Genomic DNA, 25,345 nt, shown 5'->3' with positions numbered 1-25,345 from the left:
AGGGCAGTCATTTTTGACAGGAGAAAAGGCCTTTATCTGAAAGAAACTGTGTCCGTCTGGGCCTGTGTAGACCAGGGCTCGCACTAACACACACAGAGCAGGTAATCTGCTCACTCGTAGAGCTGTGTGTGTGTGTGTGGGGGGGGGGGTCAGAGACTGGAAGGAAAGTGCTCTCGCTGAGTGTATCCCCCTTTTGACTGGATTAGAGCCCACCAGTGTTCAGTCCAGGTGCTCTGAAGGATGAAGGGGCGAGGGGTCGGCGCAGGGTTAATTTTCCCTGCAGCGTGAGACTGAAGCCTGCTGTTTGCTGTCTGACAGATCGCGCACGTAGAAACTTTAATTCCCCCTCCCAACCTGCTGTTGTGCCTGGAAATATATCTACATGAAAACATCCTCGTTAGCGCGAGTCAAATTAAAAACACACACTGTTCAGGATCTGTCTGTCTGAAAAGCATTTGTTACTTTATTATCATGCATTTAGTCACATGATATGCATAATGTTAGCCATTAATATACCATAATTGCTGCCACTTCATGTGCACAATCGTGTCTTCCTTAAATGAAGTGATAGTGTGTTTCCATTGTTGTGGATGACAGAGGAGGAGTTAATTAGCAATGATTAGGAAGAGCTACAGTCACTGAACAAACCAGAGTATAGCTCCACTCAGTAATTACTTCCTTTTCCTTATCCATCCTTCCCTTCACTGTCCTCTGCTTTCCACTAACTGTTTCCATATATTTCTTCCTTGGAGCATTCATCAGTGAGCAGGAAGTCTTTTTATGAATTGAGCTGGAGCGCCCTCTGCTGGCTGGTCTCGGTTCTTGAGTCCATTGAATGTCACACTGCACATTGACTCACTATAGTAGGTGAAGAAAAAAAATTATATAATGTCAACTTCACTGATTTTTGGGATTACAAGTGTGAATTCACACATGCTCCAAACCATACATACAGGCTCAGAGATATACATACACCACCGCTAGTATCTGGTTAAATGTCCCTCAGTAAGATGCACCTTGACCTCACACTTTTTTGTGTCAACAATCTTCTGCCGGATATTTCACTGCTTGTCTTGGCAGAATTGGTAAAGTTCTTTTAAACTGGCTGGTTTTCTGACAGACCCAGATTTTAAGCATATTCCACAAATTTTCACTAAGGTTGAGACTTTGAGAAGGCCAGTCCAGAAGCCTAATGTTTGCCTGCTTTATGCAGTCAAAAACCAGCTTTATTGTGTGTTTGGGATCTTTTTTTTTTTTGTTGGAACCAAAGACTGTATATATTTAGATCTCTGACCAGAACCAGGAAATTAAACCTGGATAGGGATGGGACTTCTTTCTCAGCTGGTCCCAATACAAGTTTTAAGCTTCTCCATTAACACAAAATTGAACAGAACCCTTAGAAAATAAATAATAATAATAATAATAACCCTCAGATATATATTTTTTTGTTTTGTTTTCAGATGTTAGCTCTTGTTTATTTATGTTGTTATTACCTTGCTGCTGTATGTTCAAATCTTAATTTTTCTTATAGGTTTACCTGTAAATAGTTATTTCATGCCTAAAAATAATATCATGTAACACCATGATTGTGTGTCGGGGGAGGCAGCAAGAAGCCCCACATCCTAACTCCCAAAAACACAACATGGCAGCTCCCTTAAACCTGGGACTGCTGGCTTCAGTTCCCAACAACAAGTGAATATGGGGACATTTGATCTCTATATATGTATATTTAGTCTATGGTTGAAACACCCAAATGTGTTCAGGTTTCAGCTGCCTAGCTGTTAATTTGAGATCAAGTTGAAGATTTTGGAGGTAGACTTCCTTCTTCATTATTTCATCTTCTTTGTTTGCCAGTACCACAGAAAAAAACATTGGTGCCTGAATCTCTCGGCTCAGCAAAGAAATGTGAAGTCGTAGACCACTCTAAGGCACTAAAATGGTGCCACGAATCAAATTTTTCATCAGTCAATTTATTTTTGAATGGGACTATTAAAAAGTGAATTATTAAGAACTTTTCTCTCATTAGTCATGTCAGAATTAAACCCTCATTTTCCAAACTGGGGTTGTCCAAAGAGCTGTCTGCTGCATGTAAGATATTTCCAACAGAGGCAGCAGGTTTTTATGCCTTTTTGTTGCAGATGAATTGTTCTATAACATCTCGGTCAGACCAATGCAGTATTTTATTTTCACAAAGTTGAGTGAGTATTGTTTATACTAAAAAAAAAAAAAAAAAAATCCACATTAATCTTTTTCTATACAAGATCTTGAGGTCAGATATTGTTCTTTCCTAGACAAATAAACCAAGACAGACACCAATTACACTTTGGGTGAAAATGACAAAATGTATTTCAGGTATACATGAATTAACAGGTTTTCTTAAAACATAACAGCAACTTCAAACATTACAACCACAATGTACCAAATTAAAACAACAATTTGGACTTTTTGAAGAGGGGTTCTGTGAAAGGGGTTTTAACAATTAATATCTAATCTGTTTGAGGTCTCTGAATGAACTCAGTTTGGTGAAAAACAATTTAATTCTAACTAGACTGATGAGCTAATGACTAGTCAGAGCAAAACCAAAGTGGATTGCTGCTGTTTTAAAACAAGTTCACTCTCAAAACATCTACTGTGGTTCAGGCACACACTGTTTTATAAACCTATAAGTTGCCTTCAGTTTTGCATTGCAGTAATTTACATACAGTAGAATCCAATGGTTATTTGCTAGCAGAAATAGTGGCAGAAGCAGCTAGCTGTAGCACCTAATGTAAAACTGAAACTGTTTTGAGACTGGTCAAAATTAAGCTCTACTTGTTCAAACTGAGGACATTCAAAAAGCTATCAACAACAGGTAAGATATTAACTGTTCATAACCTTGCAGCACACCCTATGTTTAAATTTCATCTTTTGCTGCATTCAGATTTAAAATGCAAACGGCTGTCAGTGTTCGCAAATAAAGCTTTGTGTAACAGTGTCAACCAAAAACATAACAGTGCAAGACAAGAAGAAATAAAGCGTGGAGGGCTGTGAAATGTGATGGTTTGAAGGAGGCAGCAGCTGATAATTTACTGTAGCCCCCTTGTGTCCTGTCTCTCACTCAACACGAAAAATCGCCCTGAACAGATCATCAGATCCATCCCTCTCCGGCTCCATCTCAGTCTCCCCTGCGCTTTGATTTTATGCCCAAATCAGGACAGGTGACAAAGCCGGACCACCATTAATCTCCTAATATTCCACAGATTTACCATTCAAATTACTGATTGTTGTGGTAACTATAGATTTACTGCAAATATGTAGTATTCTGCTAAATATGAGGGAAAAGACATTCATGCATGTTGATAGAGTAGCTGTGAAGCTGTCTTTTACATTGTATAAAATACTACCTTTGTTTTGCCATTGTTTTAAAGGGATAATTCTGATGTTTTTAATGGGGCTCAGTCCTGTTGAAAAGTCATGAACAAATAATATCTTACCTGTTGTAAATGGTTTCGTGAGTGACCTCGGTTTGGAGAAAGAGTTTAATTCTGGTGAGACTGACAAGCTAATAGTTAGCCTGAGTGACTCCTTCATTAAAGTGGATCATTGATGCATTAAAACAACTCCAATCTAAAAATTTTATCCATAGGAACAACATTTTATAAACCTTTATATCAGCATCAGTTACACATTTCACGATCAGTCTGGTAGAAATTTCATATTACTGCATAATGTGCCTCAGACTGCCCTGGAAATGCTACAGCTAGTTGCTGCTGCTGCTACTTGTGCTTGGAAATAATCATAAATAGGCATGTTATGAAAAATGGACATTTTTTTAAAGGTTTATAAAACAGCGATTGTATGTATAGCTATAAAATAATATAAAATTAGAAGGGTTTTAAGACAGCAGCAATCTACTTTGCTCTTGACGGTGTTCAGACTAGCTGTTAGCTCGTTAGTTTGTGCAGAATTAAACTATTTCTTCAAACTGAGGTCATTCAAAGAGATGTCTACAACAGGTAACATGTTAAAAGTTCAGAATTATTCTAAATTAGCCCACTTTAAAGCATCTCAACTGTAGTTTTAGGATGTTTTCCTTCATGTTAAAGCTCTAGTTTTTTCTTATCACTACTTCTGTCGAGGAGTGAATGTAACATTATATTAACTTTATTTAATACATCGCTTGTTCAAAAGTCTAATACCTAAACCCAGATTTGAGAACTTGTAATTGTCCGAAGAATTGTTTGCCAGCATTATTTAGGACACAAACAAAGTGTGTGAGTGTATGTGAACAACTTCCTGCAGAAGCGATATGTTTTCCAAATGTGCTGATGAGTCCATAAATCGGTCAGTCCCTTCCTTTAACGCTGGCTGCACGACCAGCTCATTTCCTGGCACTCAGCGCTCGGCCCACCAGCATGAAGACCAATCCAGAGATGACCTCCAGAGGCACGCCTGCCGCCGCCACCATGAACGACAGACCATAGAGCACAGAGACCTGTGCGTCTGGGCACAGTTCTCCCCTCTCCTGCAGGATGTAGCGCTTCACATCCACCATCTCCATCCACAGCACGTAGAGCAGAAGCATGAACAGGAACAGGCAGGCTGCAGGGGACATACAGAGATCATCACAAGGCATGCAGCTCCTGCTCGTCTCTGCTGTTGCCATGGTAGCAATGTTTACACCTGCTGCTGTCAAACTTCGCTGCAGAGTGACACCTGCTGCTCGTCACGTGACCAGAATAAACAGCTGACAGCAGCCGAGGCTGCGACACGTGTTTGTGTGTGAACATTCTCCGTTCCCCTGCTGACAGGCCATATTTTACACTGTATGAACTCACGCTACATGGACTCTCGCTTACAGTAGTTTATATTTACCAGCTGTGATGAGGAAGGCTCCGCCCAGCTTGTATAGCTTGTGACTGATGAAGGGAACGCCACAGACCAGGAAGAAGCCCCCCACCAGAGCACAAACCAGTCCGAGAATGATCAGAACTGTCCAAAACCCCCGAAACACTTCAAGAGAAAACACAGCGCAGCGTCGAAAGGTTGCAGAAAGTTCTTTGAACAACATCAGCTTGAAGGAACAGAGTTTGACAGGACTGACAAGTCTGAGCACTCAAGGCCAAAGTGAACTGCTGCCACTTTAATATCTACCATCTTACAGAGGTTTAAGCAAATGGTGTTATGTAAACTTTTTATGTCACCAATAACCTTTTCATTACATGGTTGTTTAGGCAGAAATATTATGATGTGCCCTGGACTGCGTGTATGGCAGGAATAACTAGCTGCTTCTGCCATTTGAACTTTCAAATAACAATAGAATTATATATAAATAACCAAGTTATGGGAAACTGATGGTGATGTAAAATGTTTATTAAATATTGCTCACATGAAATTCTATGTTACTATTGAAATTATAGTTGTTTTAAGCCAACATTAGTCTATTTTGATCTTTGACCAGCAGTTGCATGTAAATTCTATTTCATCATTTAAAAAGCTATCTACAACAGGTAAGATATTCATTCTTCATAACTTTACACACCTTTTAAATGTTCAGCAGGACTTTTAGGGTTTTAGCTATTGTCGTGGGGAGGTATTTAACTAAAAAAAGGATGACACGAACATTTCTCAAAGGGATGCATACCGCCCGTTTCCTCTGCATGCTAAGGTTTCAAACAAAGATCTCATCTCGATCAGTTACTGCTTGGAGTATGCATTGGGGATGACTCTCAGCTATTATCACACCAGATTTTCATTAAAATTCATCCAGTGGTTCATGAAATATTTTGTCAACAATCAGACAAACAAACCCACCCAGACACAGGCAATTCCATTATTACCTGACATTTATGGCAGTGGGGGAAAGTCATGTGAACAGTGAAACAAAAGAAGATATTATGGCTATCCAAAAGACAAATATCAACTAAGAAACAACATTTATGTATGAGGAAGAAAGTTTTGAAGCCTGTTTTTCTAAAGCCCAGTATCTCACTGAGCTGCAGCTGTTGGAGATTAGTTAGAGAGGCACAGTTGCAAGGAAAAATGCTATTTTTTTTAACTTGCTCACTGAGTTGGTACCTAGGACACGTTTGTGTTCTTATGTTACATACCTGAGAATAACCTGCAACAGTCGCACAAAATTACTCCAAATTCCTTTTTTTTCTAAATTTAGTCACTGAGAACACATTTCAAGACATTTTGGAGACTCCCTAACAAATTCTCAAATTTGTCACCAATAATCACAGCCCATTGAGACACGGGCTTGAAAATCAATGTAAAAAGGGACAACGTGTGAATCCTTTCTTTGTGTAATTGCATGCATGTGTGTGCAGATGACACAAAATTGTGGTTTTACCTGCAGTAGCATCATATTTCTGATGAGGAACGTGTCCAAGTGCAACAGGCAGCGGGAAGAGGTAGCCCTGAATACACACCTTATGCCCCGGTTGATTTGCTACAGTTGAAAATTTAAAGTAAAGTTAAAAAAAAGTTACATAAGAACCTTTAAAAACCTAAAAACGTTTTGTTGGTGTAAAACAAAAATTTAATAAATTATTAAACGGTAAAATAACCATTGCTGGTGAGCAGGAAACACAATGCAAACCCTAAAACGACAGTGTTTTGTGAACTCAGAAGAAGCAAGATGTGTCTACATACTGAAGAGCGTGGCCAGGATTTCATGTGTCGAGGGCTCCACCTGAAACCCACAGCGCCAGAAAAACCCTTCATGGTGCAGATTGAGGGACTGAGGCCAGACAGTCACTGTGTTTTGTGTTGGGATCTAAAAAAGAAATGAGGGCAAATCACAGAAATAAGCAGTGAAACTCTAAAGATGCGTGTGGTTTTTCTTATTTGCTGTCATCATTGTCAACACGTGTCTGTAAAAGCAGCTCCGTGTGATTCAGGTTCAAACGTGGTTCTGATTACGGCCCGCTGGTCTGCGAAGTCTCCTACAGGGAACTTTTTGAACACGCATGAGCGATTTGCTCCAGCTGCTTGTCAAAAATTTGATTGATGAGGCCCTATAAGCACAACAACTTTAATCATCCTCTTTTATTGAAAATGAAAGACTTCGTTAGGCTGTGATGTTTCGGAGGAGTTCACAGGAGGATTAGCTTTATAAATATAACCACCAATATGTGCATTTTCCCTAATTCTGCATGGAAGAATAAACTGGAAGATTAAAGCGGTACTCCAGTGATTTTTTCATACAAAGATCAAACCAGGGATTCTGACTCAGTTTGTGAAAGTACTTGTACATTATGGCTCTTCAGGAGCTTTGCTGAATTGAATCTTGAAGGTGTTTTTGCCTGAGCTGCTTGGTGGAAATGAAATGAAACAGCACACTGAAAGATCATGTGACTGTGCTTCAGTGATTATAATGTCAGATCAAATGGAGAACAGAGTTAGTCGTATGGGTAACAGCTGGTCTCATGTCAGTATGAAGTAGCAAACCCTCAACTCTGGATGCAAGCAGCGATTTCAGAGTCATACAGCTGTTGTATCCTCTCCTACAGCAAGTCGACCCATCTGCTGTAGTAATCCCTTGAGATCCAGCAGATCAGCACTGGGTCAGAGTGGATGTTTGAGCTGATCCCACACGTTTGATTGGGGGCTCACAGGACTTCTACACAAAGGCAGGCAGTTCATAGACAGATGTGTCATGTCTGGTTGAAAGACTGTACCAGCATCCTGTCTCAGGAAAGGTAAGACATGTCAGGATACCACTGACGTTCCGCCAGTGGTACCAACCAGAGGTACCATCCATCCATCCATTTTCTCTACCAGCTTCTCCTTTCTGGGTCGCAGGGGAGCTAGTGCCTGTCCTGCAGTCACTGCCAGAGGCTGAGGACACCCTGGACACGTCCATCACAGGGACCACAAAGAGACAAACGAGACAAACAACCATGTATGCTCTCACTCATACGTAGGGGAGGAAACCAGAGTACCCGGAGTAAACCCACATGAGCACGGAGAGAACATGTAAACTCCACCCAGAAGGGCCTCAGGTCGGGAAGCGATCCTGCAACCTTCTTGCTGGGGGGCGACAGCTCCAACCACTGCGCTGCTGTGCCAACTACCAGAGGTACCCTGAAGTCATATTTTATGACTCCCCACACCATGATGCCAGGAGTGACACCTGTGAGTCTTTTTAAAACAGCAGGATTGGTCCTCTCCCCTCAGTGCCACCATACAGGCACTTTCTGATGGTCACCCATGGTGATGCAGAACCATGATTCACTGGTGGACATGAACATAAAGCCACTCAGTTAGAGCACCACACCAAATACGTCTCTGATATTAATGGAATCTTACACACTGAACGATGAACCTGTAATCCTGCTGATGCCAGTTGTTGAGCCATGATGCAGGTTGACACTCAGTGTTTTAAAAGCCCAGTAACAAGATGCATATGCCATGTAATGCATGAAGCACAATTTGTTGGTCTGTTTTGAGTGACCATACTTCTCACCAGTATGGGTGTCCATTGTTTTCAATATTGGGCTACTTTGATGTTTGTACTCCCTACATACAGAGAACTGCAAGGTACAACTACCTGGCCTCTTATGAACCCACAATTTAACCACAACCAAACTCAGCCAAGTGCTAATGATGCTGGCTCATGCATCCACAAGTTGTTTTTTATATTTCAATGAAATTTTCACAAGCAGTTTATTTTTGTTGCTAGGCCCTAAAGACAGTGACTTAGCCTGAACTTGACCCACATGTGCATTGATGTGGCACCATTCACCATTCATTAACTGTAGAAATGAGCATCAGGGTCTGGTTCAGGTATGATGTGGGTGGGACAAGAACAAAAATGCTGTGCAGCAGACCCGCACAAAGGGCGACACCTGCTCACTTGGAGTCCTTTGTGGCTTCAACTTCCAGCTTCTGGTCTTGTGTCAAGTTACAATATTTCTGGATGCATTTAGCTCAAAGTGCTGCTGCTCCTTCAGAGCTTTTACAGCTTTTGTCAGTGTCATAAAATATGTTTCAAACTTGAATACTGACTTTGACAGAGCAAATATAACATGATCAGTAAGAGGAGGTAATAATTAAAAAGCCAAAATGAACATATTTAAGCAGCTAACATTTACAAAGACTTCATTCTGACAAAATCCATATCCAAGCTGAGATGATGTTTTGGCTGCATTACTGTAAGGATATAACTTCCTGCTTTTTGGAACATGACTTTAAATCAGGATGCCTGAACCTCGGTTGCAGTGATTGTAGTCTGTCTCATGTCCAGTCAATGGTCTGCTTCTCACATCTCTCCCATCAACACTAACTCACATCAGTACAGCTTTAAATATCACATAGAGGCATGTTTTGCACTCCAACGTGTACACAACATCCGATCAGGTTCCAGACTAGTATTTTTGTAGTTATCCCATGGCCTTCCACAATAAAAGTGCTGTTGCTTTTATTTGTTTTGGTGGTGGTCTGTAACTAGTTGTACTGTAGGCCTGGAAAATTGCAAAATATATCAAAATGTTACTTAGTTTAAATAAAAATTAATGCTTTGTTTAGTCAGTTCCATGCTGCCCTGGAGAAACTTTACTTTGTCAGAATATCTACCAGTGTTGAATTGTGTATCGCCTGTCCAAGAGTGTAATGTTTTGCCTTCCTATTATCATAGAGATAACCAAGTATTATGGTTACTACTCTCAATGGAAGAGGTCCAGATTGCAAGAGTGTCAGAACTGTGTAAAGCTTTGATTGTTCAAATAAATCTTCCAGCTCTCATCTCTGAGTCTTTCATTTAATTATGAAGTAAAAAAGTACCCACAACAGGACCAGAAAAATAAAATTCACCGTACGTATTTGTCTTAGCGAACACAGACAGTTTGTGAATGAAATTATCTGTCCTACCTCTGTAACGTTGGCATCTGTGTCCCATGTCGGCGTAGTTTGACTGGTGTGTGTCTCACAGTCGTCACTGGCTAGCAGCCAGTAGTCTGTAGCAAAGCCTACGAGAAAACACAGGGTCCCCAACACCCCAAAAATCCCCCCGGCCAAGGCTGAGGCTCCTACTCTCATAATTTTGCCTTTAAGAACACTCAGTTGTGTCCTTGTCCCCAATCTGAAGTCTTCGGGTCCTCACTGGTGTCCACTTGAATCGTCTGCCCTGCCCCAGTCCAACAGAAAAGACAGGGAATGTCCCAGCCACACCCTGGCACGCTGGGAGGAGAAGAAGCTTCGGTGACTGAGGGGGGTCAGACGGGGGGACAGGAGTTATTTTGGGAGGCAGTAAATCTATCCTTGTCAGATTACCAGCGGGCATGTTGTGCTTTTGTGAAAGAAAGAAGGACACGCAGGACTCTGTGTCTGTCTGTCTGTCTGTCTGTGTGTGCGTGTGTGTGTGTGTGTAGGTGTGTGTGCACTCATTTTGTGGACAGTGGGTGTTAGCATTTATGGCTGCAAGGTATTTCTAAACTAGGTGTTACCCTTGGAGCGCCACTTTGAAAGTGAATTAGCCTGTAGATGTAAATGACACTTTAACCTCCCACAAGGCCATTCAGAAAGCTTTATTGTACAACCGGCAAACACTCAAGATAACACGACCACCTCATCCAGGTTAACGGCTTTAAATGGGAGCCATGGAGCTTTCTGTCTCATACATCTATGGCTAAAATAAATAAAATAACAAAGTACTGATTCACATCATGCTTTGTCTTTATTGTTGATTCTCATTCTCCAAAATGAAGCTGAGTTGTTTCTTCAGGGCTCTCTCTGCGGGTGATTGTTGCTGTGGAGAAACCTGGTCCTCCTCAGCCCGTTTTGGATCCACGGGCTGAGTCTGAGTTGAGGCTGAAGAGTCTGACAGAGTCCGTCTCGGGCTAATGGAGCATACTGCCAGGAGGGGAGAAGATTCAGAGTCTGATGAAAAAAAAGTTTCTATCCTCTTATTCTGTATTTTTATTGTTTCGTTTGTTTGGTTGTTTGAGAGCATTACAAAAGGTAGGCAAAAAATGTAATTGTCTTTGTGTTCATTCGTCTGTCTGTTAGCAAAGTATCTCATGCACAACTAATTACCTTTTGGAGTCAGCTCAATTCAAGATGGCCGCCACAGCTAATCAGCCTTAGCAAACACAAAAATGTCTGTGACTCAGACAACTTCACAGATACTGAATGTGGCTATAACTGGGAATCATCTCCAACACATATACAGAGAGCCAACAGATTTAATAAAATCTTTGTTTAAAACTGTTGAAGTCAACCTTGTCTGTCTGTTAGCAAAATATCTCATGAATTAGAGGACAGTTTTTAATGAAACTCTCACAAAGTATTTATTAGAGGTATAGCTACAACTGATTAATTATTGGTGTCAACTCGATTTAAGATGGCAGCCACAGCTAATCAACCTTAACAATCCCATAAGTTGCTATAACTCAGTCAAATTTAGAGATGTTGTGCTCAAACCTGGTGTGGTAGTAGCAGAGAGTTATCCCCAACACATACTCCGTGTGCTAAAAGATTGAGCTCTCCAATAACATTTGATTTTATATTAAGCCCTGAGCTGATTTCCTGCTTACCTGTATGAGATCTGCTGAGTCCCGCTCTCCCTCTGTGAGTCTCACTAAACTCTCCATTCTCCCCCTGACAATAAAGATACAAGTTAAAGGAGCAAACAGGACTCTGAGTTTGAACTGGCATAGGTTAAAAAATCCTTTTTATCTGTCAAGTCACCTCAGCTTGTTGACAGCTTCTCTTAAAAAATAGCTTTTTTATTTGCGATCACACCATAATAATAATCTACACGATCAAATAACTTTTTCAATCCTTCCTTTTGGATTGAACGTTTAGATTAAATGCTTAAATTGGTTAGATTTTGAATAAACTCTGTCCGATACAAAAATGTGTCAGTTTTATTTGCCATCTAAAGGAGGGAAAGGAAGCGCCTTAGAGACGGCGCCTGACTTGGATGTGTGTACTTGTAAAACTGCATGCAGTACCTGTGGCCAGTGTGTGATCGTGTTATATCTGCGTCTCTCTCCGAGGCTCAGGTGTCGCTGCAGTGGCTTCCTGGTCCTGTCCGTGGTGACGTCCTGGTGCAGGGTGTGTCTGCTGTACGCTGGTGTCTGCTGGAGTTCAATTTGTGTTCACTTAACAGATGTACGTATCTGTTTGGTGCATTGGTTGGAATCCTAACAGATGGGGGTTTTTTAAGTACCTTGTTGTTAAAATGCTGTAGGTTTCTGGAGAGAATGTGCCTGATGCTCTCCATCTCCTCTGGCAGGAGGGGACGGCTGGTGGGACGAGGATCCACCCTAAAAGCAGAGTTTAAATATTCAAGCAGGTGTGTTTTCATTTTTCAAAACCGTTAGATTTTACATAAAAGTGACAATAATGTCATGAATTCAAGTATTTTTAGGTTTGTTTTTGGCTTTGGTTCTTGGTTCTTTGTTTTTCTGTTTTCAAGGGTTATGTTTTCTTGTTTCTGAATAATGCTTCTGTTTGAGTTTCATTTTATTTTGTTATTCATTTATTTTGTTCCTTGTGTCTGTGTTTCCTGTCATCATTCACTTCCCCTCTGTTTGTCTCTTGTCTTCCTGCCATACCCATCTTCACCTGATCCTAATTGTAATCACTCACCTGTGCCCACTTCCCCTAATTACCCTCAGCTTTAAAACCTCGTCACTTTCTACACTTCCTCGCTGGTTCGTTGTCTCTTGTTTCCAGATTGTTTTGTTCTCATGCCCTCTCATCCCCGGATTTTTGTTATAGTTTGTTTTGCTGCCCCGTCAGCCGTTTGCTTTTGTTCTTTTATTTAAAAATATATTTTTTTTTTTCCTCTGCGCTCTGGGTTTGGCATGCTCCGTCGTGACAAATAGACCTAATATCTATTGTGTATCTTCCACCCTTTTAAACATATTGTGGTGAAAATAATTTAATAAACTTAAACTGAAGTGATAAAGCACTTCAGATATTCTATGAGATTTGAAGTGTATTGTATTATTTACATTTAACTCTACTAATGTTTGGAAACACAAATAGCGGTAGCAGCAACAGCTAACTATAGCTCTTCCAGGGCAGCTTCTGCAGGAATATCATAATATAACTGTGTAATGTGAAACTGAAAATGATGTAAATGTTTCTAAAATACAGTTTGATTAAAACTGCTATGAAACTTTGGAGGCAGTAGTCCACTTTGTTATTGACCCTCCTCAGACTAGCCGTTAACTGTTCGATCGTGTCAGAATTAAACTCTTATTTCTCCAAATTTAAGGTATTGAAAGAGCTATCTACAACAAGTTCTTACCTGTTATATTAATAATTGTTAATTATTTGTCATTAATTGATATGCTCGTACCCTTTCCACAGAAAGGCTCTGAACTACCCCTTTAAGGAGCATTTAGTTCTGCTTACGCTGGAGGGGCCTCCTCATCGCCCCGCTGCTCCCTCCTCTTCAGCTCCTGGTAGACTCTGAGGATGCTGGAGCGAGCCTGACGCTCCTCTCCAATCAGGAACCGGCGAAGGTATTTCTTGTTAAACTGCTCAAACCTCACACACACACACACAGACATACAGAGGACAAGATAATAAATCCTTTGCTGCCCTCTACTGGGTATCTTCTGTCATATTTCTGTAGAACCGTAAAAGTAAAACCAACTTGTCTTTCCAGTAGTGCTGCCCCCAGTAGCCCACCACATCTTCTATCCCTGCCAGCAGGTGATCTATGAGCTGACAGCAAACATGTCATCATCATGTTGTATTTTATTTATAAATCCTCACATTGTGTTATTCTATGAGATTTTAAGTGTAATGTATTCCTTTATCAGTTACTTACTTGTTGAAATATTAAAATTTTACACATTTATCTGTACACTGTGCCATGATGGAGTTCTACAGTCCATGATGGTTTTAAAAGCCCGATGTTTATGTCACATTCTTAGTGTCATAAAAAATAAACTTTAACATATTGTTGTGATGTTATTTTACTTTTCTATAATAGATAGATAGATAGATAGATAGATAGATAGATAGATAGATAGATAGATAGATAGATAGATAGATAGATAGATAGATAGATAGATAGATAGATAGATAGATAGATAGATAGATAGATAGATAGATAGATAGATAGATAGATAGATAGATAGATAGATAGATAGATTGAGGAATTATTTAGGCTTACTGAGAAGGGAACCCTTGCTGGTAATTTCTCACCCTGCTGTGGATCTCCTCACTGACGGTAGGCAAGGCTCTCTTCTTCCTCTTCACATCCAGAAGCTCGACCAAAGGTTTTATGGTCATTCCCTGAAACCCAAGCTCAGCAAATGAAATCAATAAAGTAACCCTTTGACTAATGAAAAAAACGTTTCTTATTGTCATTTGCTTGACTTTCCCACCTGTACAAAGACAGTAAAGAGAATGACCACGATGGTAGTGGTGATGAAGAGCCTTTTCTTTGGGAAGTCATCGATCAGGAAGACCAGGGAGAAGCAGATCGCTCCTCTCAGGCCACCGTAGGCGATGATGAACTGGTCCCGGAACGTCACAGTGTTCCTCCGGAGCTTGTTCACCACAGCGGTGAGCAGGAGAACGCCTCAAAGGGAGTGAGAATAATGGTGGGAAACTTGTTGATACAAAGAACAAGAAAGACTTTTTGAAATTAAAGACCTAGCATTCCTTGGCCACCAACTTTTATGCCAGAGTTTTAAACTAAAATCATCTTTTGTTGAGAAATGATGGAGTTTGTAACAATTCTGGTCAGGCCTCAAAAATAACACCTCACCCCATAAAGAAAGATCTCATGTGATCTGTTAGCGCTACGATTATGTGTTGGGGATTACTCTCAACTACTGCCATACCAAACGTTACCTTGATATCCATAAAATCAACTAAGTTATAGACAATTTTGTGTTTGCCAAATTTGATTAACTGTGAATCAAACTGACTCCAAAGGTTAATCAGTTGTGGATGTACATCCAGTTATTATTTTCTGAAAATTTCATTGAAATCAACCAACTGGTTCTTGAGATTTTGCGAACAGACACATAGGCACACAGAGGCAAACACATTTTTGCCCAGGTGATAAATACCTGTCGCCCTCCAGACGAGGCAGAGCAGCAGAGTGGAACAGACAAAAGGCCAGCTCCACATATGGATGTCCTGTATGGTGGACACCCCCAGGAAGATGAAGATTAGCGTTTCACTAACGCTGCTCCACATTTTCAGGAAGTACTGGATGCTGGCGTTGCTGCGCTCGGACACGTTGGCTTCCACGTACTGTTTCATGGTCACAGCACAGGTCACAATACTGGGGGGGGGGAACAGTTACACCTCCGATGCAGCTTTCTAGAACCGGTACAAGAGTTGGGCTGATACTCAGCAGCACTCACGCTGTGATTCCAGAGAGGTGAAGCATCTCTGACGTCAGGTAAGACAAGTAGGAATAGAGGAAGACAAACAGGGGAGCGATGACCTGGGCTCTGGAGGCAAACCGTGAGGTGAGGGCCGCCAACAGGCCGAAGAACAGACCTACAAACAAGCCTCCCAGCCCCACCAACACCACCCTGCAGCCCCCCAGCAACACATCCAGCCCTGTCACCGACGGCAGCCGCAGGAACGACTCGAACAACTTGTAGAGGACCTGACGGGAAGAGAAGCACATCCTAAAGTTTCGTCGCGCTAAAGACAACCCGACGGGACGCTCACACCAATTCCAGCCTGACCACTGTAACGGCGTCGTTCAGCAAAGACTCTCCAAACACCAAGATGTGCAGCTGCTCGTTGACCTGCATCTCCTGGAACACGGAGAGCACAGCCACTGGGTCCACGGCAGCGATCAAAGAGCCAAACAACAGGCAGTGGAGCAGGGATATATCTCCCAGAGAGCTCGGAGCCAGCAGGCAAACACCGTACAGCGACAGGCCGATGCCCAGAACGTTCCACAAGGTTCCCAGCAATGCATACCTGGAAATGTGCAACATATTATGAGCTTCTACAAGAGCTGGAATGTTTTCACAAAGTCAAAACATATGGCTAATTACTTCTCTTTATAGATGTTTCACATTTCAACAGACACGCGAGTTACTGATCAGTTGCACATACACATACCACAGATTAAAAATACGTACAGGTATAGCCTACTTAAAAAGGAAACATTCAGGAACCACCAACCAGAGAATGGTGCCGAGGTTCTCAAAAAACAGCCTCCCCGGCAGAAAATATCCGGCGTCTAAAACGATAGGTGGCAGCAGAAATAGGAAGAACGCATCAGCGCTCAGAGTCGGGGGAGCAGAGTGGCGGACGCCGTAGATCACCCCCCCAACCAGGAGGCCCACCATGATGAGGACACAACTTTCTGGGACAACCGCTGGGACTCGGCCGGACCAGTGGAAGCCTGCAATGATGAGACCCAGAGGGGAAAATGCAAAAAAAAAAGGTTTCATTTGGATTTATTGGAAGAGTGTCGTGTAAGCTGCGTGCTACACCTACACTAACATGTTTTGGTTGTAAATAAATTCAGAGACTGAATTTTTTCATTGTCAACAAAGTGTTGAGCATTGTGGTTTATTGTACCGAGATGTGTTCTACACTAGCTGAAGCATGCTTTTTTTTTAAACTATTGTAAAGCAGATATGGTACTTTTCCATGTCACCAATTACCTGTGCACTAATGTATCCTGAGAACATCTTGAATACTTTAAAATGGTCTTTCAAAGGCCATTCAAAACACTTCACAGTGTGTTTCTCATTCATCTATTTGAGACCACAAACAGACTCGATATGCCGCCTCTTTTATTATGTACGCTGCCCTTTGTGCGTGCTGTGTTTTCCTCCACCATGCATATGGACAATGCAGAGTTCAGTTTCCCAGCCTTGTTAGGCGGCTGGGGATCAAGCTGCCGACTTTCTGGTCAAAGGATAAGTGCTGGATTGTTACTGGCAAATAGTTGTTGTTTTTTTCAAGGATTTTGGAAAAGACTTTTGGTAGGACAGTGTTCCACATCAAAGGTGACAGCAAGTTTCACATTTAGGTGTGTTGGTATAGTTCTAGCTTGCATTACATACATTTACAAACTGTGTTTGAGGATAATGATTTTCAGTGGAAAGGAAGCCTTGACTGATTGTCAAACTTCAGATTTAGGGGGAACAGTGTGGTTTTTGTCCTGGTCCAGTGAACCAAATCTTAACTCTTGCAGAGTTGCTAAGAAGGACATGAGTGTTTGATTGTTCAGTCCGTGTTTGTTTTGTGGATTTGGAGAAGGTTTGCTTTTTTGTCTCTCAAGGTGTTCTGTGGAGATTATTGCAGGAATGTTGGATGGCAGGGTCATTCTTGCAGGCTGCCCAGTCCCTTTATAGCTGAAAGTTAAGCTGCCTGCATCTTCAGTACAAAGTTGAGGTCTTTCAAGGTTCAGGTTGGACTCCACCTTGGTTGCTTCTTGTTTCTATTCCTGTGTTAGGCGCTCATGGACAGGATTTCAAGGCGTAGTGATTGATAGGATGGTGTCTGGTTTGGGAACTCCAGGGTGTCAGCTCTGCTTTTTGCAGATGATTCTGATTCTGTTAGCATCTACAAACCACGACTTTCAATGTGCACTGAGTATGAAGTAGCCAGGATGAGAGACAGCTCCTCTAAGTCTGAAGACAAGATTCTTTGATGGAGAAAGATGGATTGCTCCCTCCAGGGCAGGGATGTATTTGCTTCAAGCGGATAAGTCCAAGTATCTGGGATTCTTGCTCATGGCAAGATGGAGGAGGATACGGGCCTGAAGGTGTTAGTAGAGGTGGTTCCGGCATCTGATTAGGATGCTTCCTGGATGTCTTCCATTGGAAGTCTTTAGGGGGACTTATCCCACTGGGAAAAGACCCTAGGGAAAATCCCAAATTTGCTGAAGGGATTATTCATTATGATGTGCAAATGCTTTGCATTCCCCCAAGAGGAGCTGTAGAGTGTAGCTGTGGAAATGAAGAGATCTGGGTTTCTCTCTCGGACGTGTTGCTTCTGCAACCTGGCCTTGGATGAGTGGATGTAAATGAATGAAAACTGCTAACATCAAACTAAAAAGTCAGCTACACTTTTAAAACATTGTAATTCTTAGTTTCATTGTTTTTTTCTTTGTTTTGTTCTTTGTACTGTTATGTACTGTAGTTTGACATTTTGAAATAATTTAACTTATGATTTGAAATTACCTGAGTTGTTAAATGAATCTGGCTGTTTCACTGACGGCTGATAAGCAAAGTAATTTTTTAAACCCAGAATAAAAGCCACAATTGTAGTCAAGTGTTTTATTTAAAAAATACCCTTAATTGCCTTTAACTACTTTTAGCACTTACTGCAACCAAAAAGTGGCCTCTCCTGTACTAGTAGAAATACAACTTACCCAGCTTGGCCAGAGATGCCAGCATGATCCACAACACAATCTCAAATGGAGCCTGGACATGGTGGTAGTCCACGCTGAACACCCTCAGAACCATGGGCCGGTCCACGGAGAGACCACTACGGCTGCCGTTGGAGCCCAGTGACGGGGGCAGATCGTACAGCTGAGGAGGGTTCAGGGCCAAACATGCGAACAGGCACCCGGAGAGGACCAGAGAGAGAGTCCACAGAGCAGCCATGAAGGGACAAGGGCAGCAGGAGAGAATAGGACGGGAGTTAGAGAGAAAGAGGGAGGGCCAGCAGCACATGAATGTACACAAAAACAGGCGGAACAGAACCCATGCACCAGCTAATGTGAGCAGGAATCCCTGAGCTTGCACTGACATCCATCCAACAGTACAGAGCTCAGCAGGTGGGACACGCTGACAGTCATGTCCCTGTCGTTACTGAAGGCCGTCCACTGATTTACAATTATTTACCAAAGAATTATTGATTAAAATCTCCACCTGCTAAACCCTGACCTAAACCTTCAACTTCTGCTGCAATAACTTGAAAGTGAAAGGAGATGTGGTGCTTACAGGCCTAAACTGCCTACATTTTCACAAATCATAGGAATACAATATTACATATTTTATAAGTAGACTCTTTTTGTATTTATGGTTTCATAGGTAGGTATCTAGCTGCTTTTTAAAAAAAATCTGAGAAGACAAATGGTGAAATGACTTTGTGTCTACAAATATTTTACAAATACTGATCTAAAATAAAATTTGAGTCTGAGATTTACCCCCAAGACATACATTAGGCACTACACATCGTGCAAGACATTTGCTTAAATATATTTCCTCTACTCCATCTGATATTTCACTTTGCTGGAAAGTTCTTGGCTGTGCAATAAAAAATATTAATAGGAAAAAATAAAGAAACAATAAGATCACTGTATAAAATATACTGATTATATTAAAACCAAATATTGATATAATCATCTTTAATGATGTTATTTCTTTATGTTCTATATGAACCACCAGCAGTTTTCTGGGTTCTTATGGTATTTTTGTCTTCAAATGGTAAAATAAAAAAAAATTTAACATCTTTCTCTTTGTCTTTGCATTTAATATTTCCATTACAAGATCTAAATTACCTCTGATTCCCCTCCCATAATCTCCAGATAGACAGAATACGTAACAAAGCCTGATTAGACTGACATCTTTAATCCAGTAATTACCGGAAACCTCAGTGAATCCCTGTTTTCCATCTTCTCGCGCACATGAGCAAAGCGCCTTAGGCTTTTAAAGAGTGCTACTGCATGTTAATGGATCACTATCTCACACCCTCCCCGACTGGGAGAAATCTGGTCGAGGATTTGTGCTCTGCAGGTTACAAATCCTTCACAAGTCTTACTATAGCTCTGTCAGCTGATGGTGTAAATGACCGTGATCGGCAGGCAGTTTTGGATGAACTGCTGCTAATCAGAAACAGTCCGCATCGTGGAAAAGGCAACCTGCATACAAAAAAAGCCGGTTTCTGATGTGGGTGCCTAAGGCCCCACATCCCATCTGCTCACATTGAACCCAACCTCTAGCTTGGCCCAGCCAAGCCTCAGAAACCAAAGCTCAACCACCAGGCGCTTGCTGGCAAGCCCCCACCCTCAGGCCTGGCTCTGTGAGGGTGCCACAGTTTGCCTACACTGGGTGAAGAGACCTTGAGACCTTATTGCTGTAGTCTACCTTCAACAAGGTCTTCACTTCCTGACCCCTACCCTGAGACCAGTGTGCCATGGGAGACTCTACCACAGTATAGCCCCAGGATTACACAGGTACTGAAACTCGACCACTACATAAAGTTATCAGCTCCTCCTGGTGGACCACAAGACGTTCCCAGCCCAAACAGGGTATATAATCCCTCCAGTGACGTCTTGGCCTTCCTGAAGTCTGCTCCTAGTGGGACTGGAAGACCTCCAGAGGGAGGTGCTGCAGGAGGAACTCTGGACCTCCTCAGCCGGCTCCTATCAATGTGGAGGAGCAGCAGCTCTGCTCCAATCTCCCCTCGGATGATGGAGCTCCTCACCTCATCTCTAAGGCTGAGCCCGGCCACCCTACGGAGGGAGCTTATTTCAGCCGTTTTGTATCCAGGATCTTATTCTCTCAGTCATGATCTGAAGAATCTACTGTATATGAGATCAGCTCTCACTGTTTTCTTTTAAGAGGTATTTGAGGCTTGAAGCAGTGGTTTTATCTCCACATTTTTATCACCATCATCATCATGCATCGTCACATTATACATGCATTATTTTGGATCACTAAATATTTTTAAAAAATAATTTTTGAAGGGGCCATTTTTAAGTTTCATTATAAACACAGCAGTGCAAATGTGGCTTTTTATCTCATGATGCCAGGATGAATCATTGTAGTGGAAGGCCTCACATTTCTTGAAGGGATGCATTTCACCCGCCACCTTTCATGCCAGAGTTTTAGACTAAGATCGTCTTATAAAATTCATTATTGCTATTTTTGTCAAATAACATTATACGCAATCTTGTGTGATATTGCAATGTCTCCCGTAATCTTGCAAGATCTGTTAGCAAATGCAATACGTTTTGTGAATGACTCTCAGCTACTACCACACCATATTGTTCCTCAATATCTGTAAAATAATTCACAGCATTATAGCCATTTTTTCTGTTGGCTAAAGTTGATTAGTTGTGGCAGTCCATACGTTAATCAGTTGAAGATGTGCATTGATTACGTTCTGAAAATTTCATTAAAATCTGTCCACTGGTTCATGAGATATTTTGCTAACAGACTGACAATGTTGATTTCAATAGTAATAGTTATTTAAACACAGATCTTGTGTGATCAGTTACCTCCCAGACTATAAGTCTCGCTATCAGTCTCAGCTACTGAATTTTAGTTCAATATCTGTAAAACTGGATGAGTTATAGTCATTCTTGTTTGCTAAGATTGTTCTGCTGTGGTGGCCATCTTGAACCGAGTTGACTCCTAAAGCTAATCAACTGTAGATGTGAACTCGTTGATTATTTTCTGATAGGTTGATTAAAATCCATTCATTTATTCACAAAATATTTTTCTAACGTGCAGGCAAACACACACATGCACAGACACAAACTAAAACATCATCGCTCTGCCTCCACCTCTTGCAGCAGGCGATAACAATCAAACTTTAACCTCAGTCGTTGCTCACTGCACACTGTACACTTCCAGACAATATCGTCCAGCCTGTTGTCATTTCACTTCTATTAGATACAAAGAAGTTCATGTGTACATCTTTTAAAAAAAAAGCAAGAACAAGAAACATAACATCAGACTAAAAAGATCTTGATTTAATATATTTTATACACCTACAATTGTCAGTAAAATACAACTAAATGAATGTCCGGTAAATTCATGACAGTGTAGTACTAAAATTGAACACCAGATGGCGCATGGATTCAGCTCTGTTTGAGGCGTTCTTTCATTAAGGAAGTAAACCAGTTATTGGATTTTAAAAAAAAACCTAATACAGCAGCTAGTTTTATTACAGGGATGTTTGTGTGTAAGTTTAGATATAAGGTACAGCGGTGAAAATATCAAACTGAAAAGGATGTTTGTTACTTTGGCAGGGCGTCTCCTGGCAAGTGAGGATGATCTACATCTGAAATCCTCAACACTGGGGAGCTAAAGTTGGACGAGCAGGGAACTAAGTTCTGGGTACTCAGATAACTAATTTTATCGCTGCTGTCTGCTCTTGAATCTTTTTCCAAGCTGGTCTCCAGCGAGTACAGCCCCTTTGACTGGCAGCCGGGCTGCGGCGGCGGCACCAGGCTGCGCAGAAGGCTGTTTTCCAGGCGGGAGTTGCACCGAGCCAAGTTATCAGTCAGATGCTGCATGTAAACCTCCTCCAGCTGCTTCTCCAGCAGCCCGTTCAGCACTGAGTTGGACATGGGCTCCAAGCCCGAGCCGGGCAGATCCAAGCTGACGTCCACACTGCCCCCCATTACCAGATAACCCTGGTCCGTGATGGATGAAACCGAATCTTCCTCTTGATGGGCCCCAGGTAGAGGACCCAGCTCGGGGGCGGCAGGCTGAATGTACAACTCCTCTGGGTTTACCGTGGGTCTCAGCAGGTTGTGTGAGATGCGGCCCGAATCAGCCACCTGCAGGTCGGGATAATGTTCCAGGAGGCTGCAGTCTTCGATACAGACAGGGTGGAGGGTGGTTACAGGTGAACACCTGGGGATTCGAAGACCTGGAACCTGAGGCACCCCTCTCAGTGTCCAGTCATGGCTGGTGCTGAGCACTTCCTGGTTAGGCCCTGATTAAAGAAAATGCACTGAATTATTCAGAAGTTCAATTATATTCAGTCTGCTTGAACACTTTTGCTCTCTTAGACTGACTCTTTGCCCATTTCTTCTATGAACTCCTTAATACAGGATAAAAGCCTCACTGTGACAGAACATGGAAGATCTGTGCAGGGTCTCAGCAAGGTCCTCAGATGAACATTAAGAATGCAGAAGGCTTCCCATTACGCATAACAGAGTGTGATAGCCAACAATGCTTTTAAACATGCCGGTCGAAACGGGCAGTGTTTCCATGATGTGTAGCCTGTGCACATTACCGTAGCTTAGTTATTCAGATTTTAATGCAGGACTCTACACTGGCCTAATGTGTATACAAAACATATAGATGTAGCATGGCGAAGCTGAATAAACCAACCACTTAGAGTGTAGTACTCTTATAAGTTGGTAAGTCGTGGAGAGGATAGAGAGGTCATCATCCAGTGTGAAGGAGGTTTTATGACTGGCTTAATTCAGCTCTGTGTTACAGATCTATATTATAAAAACATTATGTGAATTACTCACCTTAACTGAAACGTGTTTCATCGTAATCTGGTGGCTTCAACATTTGAAATATTGTACATTTAGTGTCGAATTTACAAACATGAAGCTTTAAAATACAAAGTTCTCATTTCGGAACAGTTCAACTTTCAGTTCTGATTGTTCTAACCTGTCTGTCTGTGTTAGTTTTATACCCACAAAGCTAACCTAAACGGCATGTTTGGGTTGGGGAGACAATATTTGGGGAAAAAAAGGATGTTTTTCAGTAAGAGGGATGTAAAGCAACTAGAAGAAGGAAGAAATTCCAACACAAATGATCAGAAAGGGATCAGCTCACCGTACGGTGCTTTTATCCTTTCAGGTAGTTTGTAGTTCTTTGGTTATTTACCTGCTTCAGCTGAAATCCTCTGTGATCCGGCAGAGTTTGGGTCAGAGGCAGGGCTTCTGAGCGGGCCAGAACACTGAGAACTTGTCCGTCGTCCCTTTTGCTTGGAAGCAAACTTCCTTTCCTCCCTGTAGCACAACAACCTGAGAAATCCTTCCGCTAACATGACTTCAGAAGTGTCTTCGTCTGCCTCTTTTTACCGCCTTTTCGCCTCTAATGATGGTTATTAGTTATTTCTAGTGTTTCTGTCTGGTTGCCGACGTACAGCTGAAGTTCCCTTTTTCACTTCTGAGCAGAAATGGCCCCTCCACCACTTACTTCCTTTTTAAAACTGAAGCTGAAAATCCGAGGCGTAAAGGAAGACATGGGTGCATTTCTACAAACCAATGGAAAAGGTGACCATACAGTACTACTTTTAAACTACTTATTTCATTTCACTCAATTACTTTTAAAGTTAAAGCTAATGAAGTTGGAGTAAGAGCAGATCTTAGGATGGTTTTTTTTGTGTTGTTTAGCCCAGATCTACAGACAAATGAAGCATCCTGTTGAATGATCAATAACAAGGAAATGAGAAAAGTATTGTACGGGTGTTGTGAAATATTAGACAGGTGTCTCTCATTCAAAGGAAGTTATAAGAAATCTGTCTCCTGCAGTGATCTCACCGGTTTTATGTTAATCGAGTCAGACTATTTGTGTATGTAAAACCTCAACAGGATAGTCTGACTACTAAATAGAATTTATATGGCTGATTGCAAGATGTACAGTGGGATGCAAAAGTGCCCTTTTGTGCTCTTATTGCTGTCATTAACTTTGTGGAGGGGGGCTTGTTCTTCCCACAGCAGGTTTTACTGTTTTTAATGAGTTTGTGTTTCGGTTCTGTCCACTGTCCTCCTCGAATGGGTCAATGCAGAAGATCCTTCAGTCTGGTTCAGCTGGACGTCTCCGAGCTAACAGTGAGTCAGGCACCTGTTGTTGCCCGCTGCTCAGGACAGGAGAAAACAATGAAGGTAAGATTCAGACATTCATTGGCTTCCTTTGCTATGAAATGCCATAAATACGGCAATCATATTCATCTGAAGTAGGAAGGAAACTGGACCGTGTTCATTAGGAAATGAAACAAACAGGTTTACCTTCTCATTAAATTCCCCTAAGAAGACGTGTTTTTATTGATAAATCTTAAATTTGAATTAAAATAGTATAAATGCTTGCCCTTCTGACTCAGAATAGTTTAATTTGAAAAATATTGCAGTTTTTAATTGTCTTGGATGAGCTTTTAAAGCATCTATTGAGGTACCGTCATACTGGATGGTAAATATGTGTGAATTATTGTAATAAAGTCACCCCACAGATGTAGACCTAAGGTCACGGAGGGACAGGGCTTTCAGAGGTTTTCTCAGTTCCATTTTCCAATATGCAGCCTCACTTCCACACAGACCCAGGCCAGGTTTTAGGAAGTCTTTACACAGTTTTCAGCTGCAACCATTTTCAATTCCACCACCGTGCTTCAGCTTTATGAACCCTTACTTTCCAAGTCTCATTTCGGACTAAATGAGGCAAGAACGTCTTGAAGGAACACCTAAAGACTTAGGAATAATTTTAGTACCTTGACAAGGCGAGGCTTGGCAGAACTCAAACTCACAACGACACAGCAACGTTTTAAGGATTTTATTGCCAGGAGATTGGAAGCAGGCTCAAAGTCTTTGATCGTCTCACTTACGTGATCGGCTAGTGGCGGGACCGGAACTGGTAAGTCCACTCTAGCTGGGTTTAACGTAGCAGACCGGCTGGTCTGAAAGGGGCAGAGGCGAGAGGGAAAG

At 41.7% G+C, this 25,345-nt stretch overlaps 3 protein-coding genes across 4 annotated transcripts; all 3 read right to left on the bottom strand.

Annotated features, from left to right (window-relative positions):
• Positions 1 to 2,316: 2,316 nt before the first annotated feature.
• Positions 2,317 to 10,153, bottom strand: LOC108237950 (transmembrane protein 182). The gene is made up of 5 exons (XM_017419697.3): positions 9,856 to 10,153; positions 6,637 to 6,760; positions 6,335 to 6,433; positions 4,855 to 4,992; positions 2,317 to 4,581 (listed from the first exon to the last, which is right to left on the bottom strand). The coding sequence occupies exons 1-5, from the start codon at positions 10,021 to 10,023 to the stop codon at positions 4,361 to 4,363; spliced, it is 750 nt and encodes a 249-aa protein (XP_017275186.1). The 5' UTR covers positions 10,024 to 10,153; the 3' UTR covers positions 2,317 to 4,360.
• Positions 10,154 to 10,558: 405 nt separating this feature from the next.
• Positions 10,559 to 18,664, bottom strand: LOC108237961 (sodium/hydrogen exchanger 2-like). 2 transcript variants are annotated; one of them, XM_025006698.2, is made up of 13 exons: positions 18,317 to 18,664; positions 16,111 to 16,333; positions 15,663 to 15,903; positions 15,330 to 15,580; positions 15,030 to 15,247; positions 14,337 to 14,533; positions 14,155 to 14,244; positions 13,598 to 13,668; positions 13,354 to 13,488; positions 12,158 to 12,254; positions 11,940 to 12,065; positions 11,520 to 11,583; positions 10,559 to 10,836 (listed from the first exon to the last, which is right to left on the bottom strand). In XM_025006698.2, exons 1-13 carry the CDS (start codon positions 18,618 to 18,620, stop codon positions 10,661 to 10,663), a joined length of 2,193 nt encoding a protein of 730 aa, XP_024862466.2. In that variant the 5' UTR covers positions 18,621 to 18,664; the 3' UTR covers positions 10,559 to 10,660. The 2 variants fall into 2 exon arrangements, with proteins under 2 accessions (XP_024862466.2, XP_017275197.2); XM_017419708.3 differs by having other exon boundaries at positions 11,940 to 12,068; positions 18,317 to 18,663.
• Positions 18,665 to 21,449: 2,785 nt separating this feature from the next.
• Positions 21,450 to 23,854, bottom strand: si:dkey-237j10.2 (uncharacterized protein LOC568721 homolog). Its single transcript, XM_025006721.2, has 2 exons — positions 23,532 to 23,854; positions 21,450 to 22,620 (listed from the first exon to the last, which is right to left on the bottom strand). The coding sequence occupies exons 1-2, from the start codon at positions 23,692 to 23,694 to the stop codon at positions 21,917 to 21,919; spliced, it is 867 nt and encodes a 288-aa protein (XP_024862489.1). The 5' UTR covers positions 23,695 to 23,854; the 3' UTR covers positions 21,450 to 21,916.
• Between the last annotated feature and the right edge of the window lie 1,491 nt (positions 23,855 to 25,345).

The sequence above is a fragment of the Kryptolebias marmoratus genome, linkage group LG9 (genome assembly GCF_001649575.2).
Source record: "Kryptolebias marmoratus isolate JLee-2015 linkage group LG9, ASM164957v2, whole genome shotgun sequence".
Taxonomy (NCBI): Eukaryota; Metazoa; Chordata; class Actinopteri; order Cyprinodontiformes; family Rivulidae; genus Kryptolebias; species Kryptolebias marmoratus.
This window is presented reverse-complemented; position numbering and strand designations above follow the sequence as displayed.

Bases quoted from the DNA above. Each gene is read 5' to 3' on its own strand.
- LOC108237950 (XM_017419697.3), bottom strand. From the start codon at position 10,023: ATGAGAGTAGGAGCCTCAGCCTTGGCCGGGGGGATTTTTGGGGTGTTG. The intron at 6,434-6,636 runs GTATGTAGACAC...TTTCAACTGTAG, and splicing joins AATCCTGGCCACGCTCTTCA to CAAATCAACCGGGGCATAAG. The intron at 4,582-4,854 runs GTAAATATAAAC...TGTCCCCTGCAG, and splicing joins AGCCTTCCTCATCACAGCTG to CCTGCCTGTTCCTGTTCATG.
- LOC108237961 (XM_017419708.3), bottom strand. From the start codon at position 18,620: ATGTGCTGCTGGCCCTCCCTCTTTCTCTCTAACTCCCGTCCTATTCTC. The intron at 14,534-15,029 runs GTATTTATCACC...ACTCCCTTTGAG, and splicing joins CCTCGTCTGGAGGGCGACAG to GCGTTCTCCTGCTCACCGCT. The intron at 10,837-11,519 runs GTAAGCAGGAAA...CCCTCCTGGCAG, and splicing joins ACTCAGCAGATCTCATACAG to TATGCTCCATTAGCCCGAGA.
- si:dkey-237j10.2 (XM_025006721.2), bottom strand. From the start codon at position 23,694: ATGTTAGCGGAAGGATTTCTCAGGTTGTTGTGCTACAGGGAGGAAAGG. The intron at 22,621-23,531 runs GTAAATAACCAA...TTCTTTAATCAG, and splicing joins GAGGATTTCAGCTGAAGCAG to GGCCTAACCAGGAAGTGCTC.